Genomic DNA, 11,575 nt, shown 5'->3' with positions numbered 1-11,575 from the left:
CTTCATGAGGAAGACGTTAGGACCTTCTGATAACTGGCCTGTTACTAATACTGTTGAGTGAACACCATTTTTGCCAGATCTTTAGCATTTACATCATATATGCTACATGAGTGTGTCCCCCCACATTATGGATGCTTCTGACGCCCTTGGGTTGTAGGATGAACAGAGAGAGACAAAGACAAAGGTGCAGCAGAGACAGGATGAAAAAGAGAACAGCACTGGGGCTAATGCAGCAAAGTGCAGTAAATTATTGTTTGTTTTGTAATGGAGGAGATAAATCAGGAACATCCTGATTCATGCTCAATAATCCAGGTAGAAAAATCCAACAAAGTTAAGTCAGATCCTCTGGATGTTCCTACTTCCAGAAACACTTGTGGTGAAAACTCTGCAGTCAGCACAGCTAGCTTAATCAGGTTAGTTCTACTTTGAGGGACCTAGGTGGGCCAAAACCTAATAGAACAAATGTTTTACGTTTTTACAAAGCATATTGCAAATTTTAGAATTTGATTAACAAATACGATTTGAAAAAAAGTTTAATGTTGAAATGCACAGGAATTCAGATTTTGTGAACCCTTCATAAACTCCACTAATAAAGTATCTGATTATTAAAAGCCTTATTATTATATTATATTATTTTTATTTAACCTTTATTTTACCAGGTAAAGTCCCATTGAGATTATGAGCATAATTGTTGTTACATAATCAATTAGTGAAAATGAATATATGGGAAATATGACATGTAATTCAGACATGTGTTACCCTGAGCGTTTAGAGGGTGGATACAATTTATTCCATTTCAAAAACTAAACGGAGTTTGGAAAAATGTAAAAGATGATTAAGGCCAGAGGCCAACATGGCAGTTATAAACAGAAAATACTACATGTTGGCCTGTACAATGGTAACTGCAGGTAAATCCTCTATCATTATTATTTCTGTCTAACATTATCACAAACAGTAGCCACTGCCCCAGGGTGTTATTTAATACAATTAACTCTGTTTTAAATCCACCCACCTCAGTCTCACCTGATGCCTCAGCCTCCACCTGTGAGAACTTTCTCTCCTTTTTTATTGATAAAGTTGCATCGGTTAGACAAGCCACAGGCACACCTGCTACTTCTGTTTCAGAGTGTTCTTTTATCTCTGCTGGTTCTGCTTTATTCGAGCAGTTTGAACCAGTGTCTTATTCCCTCTTGGACAAAATCGTCAAATCCATTAAACCCACCAACTGCCCCACTGATTTTCTCCCCACCAGATTATTGAAAGAGGTATTTAATATTGTTGGTCCTTACCTTCTTCCTTTTTTCAATTCATGTTTGTCCATTGGAATTATGCCTTCTGCTTTTAAACATGCAACGGTCCGCCCCCTTCTCAAAAAAACAAATCTTGATCCCTTGGTTTTATCTAATTTTAGACTTATTTCTAATTTATCCTTCCTCTCCAAAGTTTTAGAAAAAATTGTTCTTACGCAAATTCAGCCTTTTCTGGAAAAAAGCACAATCCTGGATAAATCTCAATCTGGTTTTAGATCCCGACATAGCACAGAATCTGCATTATTGAAAGTTCATAACGACATAGCTCAGTCAGTTGACTCTGGGTGCCCAGTAGCTCTGGTGCTCCTCGACCTCACAGCGACCTTTGACCCTGTGGACCACTCTGTCCTTCTGTCTCGCCTCCATGATGTTGTTGGGATTCGTGGTACTGCTCTGAAGTGGTTCACGTCCTATTTATCTGATAGAACCTTTTCTATCTTGTTCAATGGCTCCTCTTCCTCTACAGCCCCTCTTCTGTGTGGGGTGCCACAGGGTTCCATTTTGGGTCCTTTGCTCTTTTCATTATACATGTTGCCACTTGGATCTATTATAAGACAACACAATGTCAACTTTCATTTTTATGCAGATGATTTGCAGATCTATTTACCATTAAGGCCAGGATCCAATAACCCAATGCTTTCTCTCTTCGACTGCATCTCTGCAATCAAACATTGGCTGAACAAGAACTTCCTGTTTTTAAATGACAGTAAAACAGAATGGATTTTATTTGGTGACAAAGATGCAACTGGCCTGGGAAATTTGGACATAAACTTCAGTGACTGTGTGAATAACCTTGGGGTGACCTTTGATAAGGCTTTACACTTTGACAAACATATTGCCTCTGTTGTCCGGTCGGGATTCTTTTATTTACGCCTTTTAAAAAAGGTCAAACCCTTTTTAAATTGTCGCGACCTGGAGAAAGCTGTTCATGCTTTTATCACCTCTAGGCTCGATTATTGTAACGCTCTGTATGTCGATGTACCACAGTCATCACTGAGTCGCCTCCAGCTTGTACAGAATGCAGCAGCGCGCCTTTTAACCAACACTCCTAGATGGGACCACATCACACCTGTTTTATTCTCACTACATTGGCTCCCTGTCCGTTTTAGAATAGATTTTAAACTTTTATTATTTGTTTTTAAAGCTCTGAATGGCCTTGCTCCTCCTTATATAACTGAGATGCTAAGTTTCCCCGCCCGCTCCAGATCTTTGAGGTCAGACAGCTCCTGCTCTCTGTTCCAAGGACTAAATATGAACTCTGTGGTGACCGTGCCTTTTCTGCGGCCGCACCTCGACTCTGGAATAAGCTCCCACTTGATCTGCGTCAGATTACTGAACTTGGCCCGTTTAAATCGAAGCTTAAGACTTTTTTATTCCATCAAGCTTTTAGTACGTAAATATGTGGTGACATTTCTGGTTTTATTTGTGCTATTATGTTGTGTTTTCTTGCTTTTGACCTATTGTCATTTTAAGTACTGTTTTTTGTTAAGCACTTTGGTCACCATCACCATGGTTGTGTAAAGTGCTATAGAAATAATTAAATAAATAAATAAATAAATTTGTCATAATTACATTGATTAATGGTTAAATTAAAGGTTAATGCTAGTTGTGTTTTGTTTTGTGTGTTTTATGTGTTTCAACTTCTGGTTGTTGTCACGTTTCTGCTCCAACCTGCCATGTTCTCCTTTCACTCATGCCATGGTTTATGTTACTAAGTCTCTGCCTATCACCCATCCTGCAGCACTTCCTGCTATCACTCCATGCCACACCCCCTGTTTTTCTCTTCTGCAATTACTTCTCATGCCATTCACCTGCTTCAGTCTTGTCAGTGCCAGATTATTGAAAACCTTGAGTAAGTAAATGTCCAGCATCCATGCCAAAGCCTTGCCAGTCTTTTTTGGTCTGATCCCACGCCTGTCTTCTGGATTCCTCGCCTCGCCCTTGCCTGTCCTAGACTCTGAACTCTGACCACGGCATCGACCCGGCTTCTGATTATCTTCACAACGACTCTTGGATTATCCTCTGAATTTGGATTCTGATCTCTGACCAACGGTTCTCAACGCAAGCCTCTTCCACTGGACCTTCTCTCTGGATTTCCCCCAAAGCTGCACTCTGTGTGCTTATTCATTGTGGGGAGTGGTGGCGCAGAGGTTAAAGAGGTGGGCCTGTGATCCGAAGATCACTGGTTCACGCCCTGGCCCCGACAACATCAAAATTGTGGGTGGGGTAGGTGAAGCACCCACACTTGCCTCCATCCTCATTAGCCCCACTCTGGGCCCATGAGCAAGGCCCTTAACCCCCACCATGTGCTCCCTAAACAGGTCTCTCTTGAAAATGAGTTCTCGTGGCTCAATGAGACTACCTGGATAGTCAAGTCAAGTCAGATTTATTTACAGAGCACATTTAAAACAGAAACTGTTACCAAAGTGCTTAACAAAATTATCACATCAACAGATAAAAAGTAGCAAGATATATTTACAGCACATGGAATAAAAATATAAAACCAAAAACATAATTAGAAACAATGAAATACTAAATCAGATCCGATGACCTTGTGTTAAATAGGAATAATAACAAAAGCATAAACAGAATCAGCATCAATGAAAAACTAGATCTAAATCTGATCACCCTGTGTTAAATGTCAGTGAGTATAGATGTGTTTTTAGGAGAGTTTTAAAAGCAGAGACTGAGGTGGCCTGTCGAATGTGGATGGGCAGATTGTTCCAAAGTTTAGGGCCCACGACTGAAAACGCTCGATCTCCTCTGAGCTTCAGTCTGGTTTTTGGTACGGCCAAAAGCAGCTGGTCTGATGATCTCAAAGCCCGAGAAGGAGTATAAGGATGAAGAAGGTCAGAGAGGTATGATGGTGTGAGGCCATTAATGCACTTGAATGTCAGCAGGAGAATTTTAAAATCAACTCTGACACGTACAGGAAGCCAGTGAAGAGAGGACAGAACCTGAGTAATGTGTTCAAACCTGCGAGTTCCTGTTAGTAGCCGAGCTGCAGCATTTTGTACGAGCTGGAGACGTGAGAGTGAAGCCTGACTGACCCCAACATAAAGTGAGTTACAGTAGTCCAGCCGGGAAGTAATAAATGCATGGACTACTTTTTCAAGGTCAGATCTGGCCAGAACGGACTTAAGCTTTGCTATCTGCCTTAGCTGAAAGAAGCTTTTTTTGTAGAACAGAGTTGATCTGTTTATTAAACTTAAAGTCTGAGTCTAAAACTACCCCGAGATTGGTAACTGACTGCTTTAGATGAGGCTGAAGGGAGTGCAGGTTTACAGGATCAGTGACAGTGGCAGAGCTTGGGTTAAACACAATGACCTCAGTCTTCTGATCATTAAAACTCAAGAAGTTTGCAGCCATCCAAGTCTTGATGTCATCAAGACATTTTAGCAAAGGGTGAATGGAGCAAGAACTGTTTGGTTTTAAAGGTAGATAGATCTGAGAGTCATCGGCGTAACAGTGAAACGAAATACCATGTTTCCTCAGGATTGACCCCAAGGGGAGCAGATACAATGAGAACAGAAGGGGTCCAAGAATGGAGCCTTGTGGGACCCCACAGGAAAGAGGGACAGAAGCACAAAAATGATTGTCAAAGTTAACACAGAAACTCCTGTCACCCAGATACGAACGGAACCATTCTAGCGCCACCCCTGTAATCCCAACCCAGTGTTCTAGCCGTGACATAAGGATGCTGTGATCAACAGTGTCAAATGCAGCGGTAAGGTCAAGGAGTACCAGGATCACAGACTGACCAGAGTCATTCGCTAGCAGAATGTCATTACAGACCCTTACTAAAGCTGTCTCGGTGCTGTGCAGTTGTTTAAATCCTGACTGAAAAATCTCAAAAATTCTATTTACATTCAAAAACTTGGTTAGTTGACTAAAAACTATTTTCTCCAAGATTTTAGAAAGGAATGGAAGTTTTGAGATTGGCCTGAAGTTAGAACAAGCTGCTGGGTCAAGTCCGGGTTTTTTAATTAATGGAGTTACCACTGCATGTTTTAAAACATCAGGGACCACCCCTGTAGCCAAACTGCTGTTAATAATGGCAAGAACAGAGGGTCCAGTTGACGGTAGAACCTGTTTAAAAAATGCAGCAGGGATGGGATCAGCAGGGGAGCCTGAGGGTTTCATGGGACCAACGACCTCATTTAAAAATGAGAGTGAGATGGGGTCAAAGTGACTGAAGACTACTGAGCAGGGGACAAGAACTGAAGGGTCGGCTGTGGAGTGTGGAATTGATGACCTAATCGACTCAACCTTTTCAACAAAATGCCTGACAAACTTAGTACAGGTGTCAACAGAGGCCTCAATGGTGGCAGACTGAGGCACGTTTAGAATGGTGTTAATGGTGCTGAAAAGAACACGGGGGTTGTGACTGTTTGAGTTGATAATTTTTGAGAAATATTTGTTTTTCTCCTGTTTAACGGTGGTCTGATAGGCTTTCCAACATGTTTTTACCATCTCAAAAGACACCTGAAGATAAATAAAGGTAAATGAAAAAAATGAAATTCTCTGCTGCTGCCAACTCACAGTTCTTTCTATTTATTTATCAGTTCTATTATACTCCTTATTCCCTGAACCTTCAGTCTTGCCCAGATCACTAACTCCCTTATCTCTACAGATCAGACCTGGGCCTGGAACCAGACCTCCACCTGCGGCGATTTATCAATAAATCATTTTAACCATTCCTGACTTGTTTTGTCGTGCATGAATCCTAAAACCCAATCTTGTCAGTTGTATAAGTTTAGTCTTTGTTTATTATCAGATAACACTTACTCATTTTGTACAGTATTTAATAGGTTGTGTAATGTAAAATTGACACTTTTACATACTGAATTTCAGAGTTCTTGCCCTGTGTCATTCTGTGGCTTGAAAACATCTACTACAGTAACTTTTTGAAGTTTAGTAGCTTATAAAAATTTTTTCTGTCTTCTTTGCCTTAATGTTGACTAAGGCAGAAATGTCTCACTAAATGCCTCAAGTAACACTGAGCTTCACTACCTCCACCATTACAGCTATCTTTGTTTGTTTGTCCGAGGTTAGCTCACTCTGGGTTACATTTCCTCGTGGGTGGAGCAATCTTACCGTTAACGTAATATATTTGTTAATGTTTTTATAGAAACAATTCCTGAATGTTGTTCATACTGTGTTAATGCTACATGTTCTCTTGACCCTAATGTTACAGTAAACCTAGCGCCTTACTGGAGTTTGAATTAAGTAATTTAAGCTACTAATAAACATGGATGATGATCATATAGCTTTATGCTAGGCCATTAGTAAGAAGTTGTGATTATTATACTTTAATATTGGCTAGTGACACCCCCCCCCCCCCCCCAAAAAAAAGTTAACTTAGGCTACACTGTTTCTTACGCTGTGACTAGAATGTGTGAGTGGAGTAAATGGACTGTACTTATTTAGCGCCTTTCTATCTTACCGAGATACTCAAAGCACTTTACACTACAATCTGTGCCTCATTTACACATTCATACAGCACTCTACTCGATCTCTACAAAGATGATTGAACAAGTCATTCTAATGAGACTAATCAGAGCTTTTTCACATTCATACACCGATTGGACACATCGGAGACATTGAGGGGTTCAGTGTCTTGCCCAGGGACACTTCGACATGTGACTGCAAGTGGATTCAAACTGGTTGGTGGATTGCCTGCTATTTGTGTTCCAGCATCAGTCGGTTTACAAGTCCTGGTCTAGACCTACTTTAAAGGGATTGTTCAGGCATTTTAGAGTAAGTCTCTGTAGAAATATATTTAAATATTTATCAACTTCTTTGTTGTAGCTAACTTTTTGAACAATCTCTGTTTGTAGAAAGATAAATTAATTTTGACCAGATTGACAAGCTAAGGGCTAGTCTGAGCTAAGACCAAAGTGGATCGGTATTTAAAAAACATTTACACCACTGTTAGTTTCTCAAACATTTATTTAGATAAAATTCAGTACATAATTTTGACAGCAGCATCTTGCTGTATCATATCTGGTGGAGCTTGTGACACTTCCTGCAGGAATCACAGTGTATTGATAAACCGAGTGCAGTGCAAAGATCTTCGAGATGTTTTGAGAAAAAAAAAGTGTGTGTGTGTGAGTGAACCGACCCCCCCTTTCATTTGAGGAAAATATGCATTCTAGTTTTTTTTTTTTAATTATTTATTAAAAGTATAGTTTTGTCAAATAATTGGGGTGGCCAGAGATTAATCTATGGTAGCCAAGGCCCCCATTGGCTTCTCCCCGGCTTCACCTTGTGAATAAAATAACTCCCTCCTCTCCATTCGTCACACTGCGCTGCCTCAGAAAAGGAAAAAAAAACTTCCTTTGTTCTTCTCCAGTGTAAATCCTGCCCACTTGAATATCTTGCACCAAAAACACAAAGGTTTACTTTCATTTCCTGTTCAATTCCAGTGAGACAAACGCTCCAAAACTACAAACATTCACTATTCAAATCCCTCAGGGACTGGAGACATTGGCTTGTTACTTCTTTGGCTCTTCACAACCTTATTTTACAAGACCTCCCACTGCATCCTGACACTCTCAACATGCTGGTTTATTTGTTTCTCCTAGAGTCTGTAAAACTGGAATAGGAAGCAGAGCTTCTGTAATTTCAATGTCTCTTGTGACTCACTTCAAGCATCCTGCTTTTTAAACAAAACTTAGCTCTCTGAAACAGACCATTTAGTTTTCTGTGTATAGTCTCTTCACATGTGAGTGTGAACCTCTTTTAACCTGTATGTAATCATTCCTAACCATTATTATCCCCTTTTAATTGTGTCCTTAATTCATTAAAAATCACATAATATATATATTAATGCTGTATGTAAATATACTAAATGGCATTCAAATATTGTATTAAACATAATCCAATTTTTACATTTAGTACATTGGGTAAGAGAGGTGATGTGCCTTATCCATCTGGAAAAGATCAGACACCCTGAAGGGTTCTGTAGGACGATTCTGGGACACCTGGCAGCCCTTTGTGTCATTTGCTGAGAACTTGTGTAGATTTTTTTGTGTATGTGTGACTGGGCTGGTGTGTGAAGGGATTTTGTTCTGTGTTCTTTTGTTTTGTTCCATTTTCTTTGTGTAAAAAAAGCAACAACAAAATAATTAATAAATACTTTGTTTAAAAAAAATTACATTTAGACATTATAAAGTGGTGCTTTATTAATAAACCGGACAATAATGTTTTTCAAAGCTTAAATGATTTTGTTTAGAGCCGCAAAGATGAGACGGAAACTATTTTTGAGAAAGCGAATATATTTAATTCCTTATTAAAAAGCATAAATAAAACATACAAGCAGGAGATGTTTTTGTTCATCAGACCCTCCCAAGAATCAAAAGGCACTTTGTAACTTGACTCATTTATCTGCAAAATACAAGGCATTAATTTAGTCTATATACACACATGTACACATAACGCTAGCTTTTTTTCTTAAAGGTCAGTAAACATGTTGAATAATCCTGTGGAGGCTGACAAAGAGCAAAGACCGCACAGCTATAAAAAAGAACAAACATGGAGTTAGTCTCAGAAATGAGCAGCAGGTTACAGACTATAAACCGATCAGTTCCGTCTTTGTTTTATTTACAATCAAATAAACTCTCGTTACTTCATGGCCACTGTCAGGCAGATCACAAATGATCACGTAGGGATCTTCTGACAGTCCTGTAGTCTTCAGTGTCTGTCCTCCTTCAGTAGCTCTGGGCTACGGGTGCCCAGGTGGCTGTGAGCCTGGCAATGGAGCTCTCAAACTGAGCGTCCCCGACCTCACTCAGGCCGGGGTCGTACATGGAGGACGGCGACGAGACAGGAAGTGAAGAGGTCAGGCTGGTGTAGGAGGAGCCCCTTAGGAACTGGGAGGTGAGACCCCCAGGTGTGGAGCTAGAAGAGGAGCCCGAAGGCGTGAGCGTGGTGCCGGTGACCGACCAGAGGCTGGGGTACTGACTGCGGACGAGACAGGACACATTAAGATTGCAGACCTATTCCAGAAACCTCTATCTGTGAAGGAAGTCTCACCTGGAGCTGGAGTTGGTGGTGTGGGACAGAGTCCCCATCCCTGTGGAGTTAGGGATCTGAAGGGGGGACCAGCTGTCATGGGCAGGCAGAGTCCCTGAGCTGGCGTCCATGTAGTTGTCTGAAAATAAAGTTAGAAGGTCAAAATGAGAACCAGCTCTTTTGTTCAAACATCTTTCAGTGGCCTAAGCAGGGCTCCTTACTCGTGCTGGAGCTGCGGTGGGGGTAGTGGCCGGGGTACGGGGCCGCTCGGTGGCTCCTCAGGCCGGAGTAGCGCTCACAGTAGGAACCAGACGAGTGGCCCGCTGTGCTGCTGAACTGAGGGGGGCTGCTGCTGGGGCAGATGGGACTCTGACCGGGCAGGAACCAACCTCCAACTGTGGAGGAAAAGACAGAGCAGGGGGTGAAATGTAGACACCGAGGAACAAACAAACTCAAAGAACTCAGCAGAAACTCACGCTGAGAGTATCCTGACTGCTGACTGTCTGCGGTGTGCTCGGACAATTCCTTATGGTCACTCCTTGAATTAAAAAAAAACTACACTGAAATCCTCATTTTAAATATTTCAATTCAAGATGACGCTGAAGGTTTTACCTTTCTTTGGCATCCAGAAATGCTTTGGCGAACGGATTGTGTTTTATCTTCAAAGCAGTGATCTGTGTGAGGGATTAGGGCGTCAACATCTCAGATAAAACATCTGGAGCACAGCTTCACAGTGAGAAGACAAACAGACCTCCTCATTCTGGTACGCTGTGACGGCAATGAACTGAGTTTCAGGGAACGACTGACTGCTGATCATTTTCTGGATGCCTCCAACCTTCACGATGTGGATCCTTGGCTCATACTTGTGCAAAGAATTCAGCATAATCTGCAAAAACAATCAATTTATACCATTTGAGCACAATAGTTTTGTATGTTAATTTAAAATTAAAGAGACTAGTCACATAAATGTATTTACAAGAAGTAAAAATTATATATTTATGTTTTAATTATATTATTATTATATTCATTCAACCTTTATTTATACAAGTTAATCCCACTGAGCCTCGAGAGACCTGAATTATATTTAAAATGAGACACTTTAGTGCAGAAAAATTAGCAAATCGAAGATTTTGTCCCTCTAAGTGGTGTTTTAATGGGTTTAAAGAAATATGAGCATCAGTTAAATTTGATTCCAGAACTCTCTCTCTCACTCACACACACACACACACACACACACACACACCTGTCCTCCTCCGTTCAGTTTGTTGGACAGCTTCACTTTGCTGAAGGACACCGGCGCCTTCAACCAGTGCGCACCAAAGTTCGGGGAGTCCGGGTGGATATAGACGCAGCTGGGACTCTGGGGCTCTGGTTTGCCCCCCGGGACCCACTCCCCGTTCACGTATTTCCAGCGGTTGTTGTCCGCGGCTACAAAATCCAGCAGCACCGAGTACATGGCGTTCGGGTCCAGTCCGGAGACGCTGACGCGGAGAACCGGAAACATCCTCCTGTAGAACAGGAGAAGTTTACTCTCAGGGACCTAACCTGGTACAAATCTTTGTACATTTTCTCATCCTCCCGAGGCTTCACGTGTCAGTCACTTCCAAACTTTTCATTTAACTAAATTTAAATCATTTTCCGATCCAACTTGCCCGCTACACACTGAGAAGCTCGTGCGTAAAACGTGTCCAGCCTGCGCGCAGAGCCCTCAGACTTACCTCCCAGTCTTGGTGACGATCATCTCGTTGGTGAGTTCTTTAAATTTGCTCCACAGCTCCGAGTCCTCCAGCGTCAACTTAATGTCCCTTTCCGACGCGTCCCCCTTCTCGCTGCCTTTCTGGAACTCGCTCTCCACAGCGCTCAGGAGGTGCTCCAGCCGCTGGTCGGGGTTAGAGGAGCTCATCTTTCCGGGTCAGCCACAATGACCTCAGAGGTTCTGACTCAAACCAGAGCACAAAATAATTTTTAAGCCCCGGGGCCTTCCTATTTAAGGGCGACCGAACTCTTGGGGTGTGTGGGCGTGGTATGTACGCGCACACATCGACTTTTACCCGCTCTTAGACTCCGCCTAAAATACCCTGAATTTCCACAAGACTGCAAGGTCATTAAGACAGGTGTACATATATATATATATATATATGTGTATATATATATACACACACATATATATATATATATATATGTGTATATATATACACACATATATATATATATATATATGTGTATATATATATACACACATATATATA

The 11,575-nt window shown here is 41.4% G+C and overlaps 1 protein-coding gene across 1 annotated transcript; it reads right to left on the bottom strand.

Annotated features, from left to right (window-relative positions):
- Positions 1-9,022: 9,022 nt before the first annotated feature.
- On the bottom strand, positions 9,023-11,283 carry tbxta (T-box transcription factor Ta). Its single transcript, XM_037696864.1, has 8 exons — positions 11,045-11,283; positions 10,570-10,834; positions 10,078-10,212; positions 9,939-10,000; positions 9,803-9,864; positions 9,548-9,721; positions 9,348-9,465; positions 9,023-9,275 (listed from the first exon to the last, which is right to left on the bottom strand). The coding sequence occupies exons 1-8, from the start codon at positions 11,227-11,229 to the stop codon at positions 9,023-9,025; spliced, it is 1,254 nt and encodes a 417-aa protein (XP_037552792.1). The 5' UTR covers positions 11,230-11,283.
- Between the last annotated feature and the right edge of the window lie 292 nt (positions 11,284-11,575).

Source organism: Nematolebias whitei, unplaced genomic scaffold (assembly GCF_014905685.2).
Source record: "Nematolebias whitei isolate Nwh7 unplaced genomic scaffold, NemWhi1 Nwh_scaf_33, whole genome shotgun sequence".
Lineage (NCBI taxonomy): Eukaryota > Metazoa > Chordata > Actinopteri > Cyprinodontiformes > Rivulidae > Nematolebias > Nematolebias whitei.
This window is presented reverse-complemented; position numbering and strand designations above follow the sequence as displayed.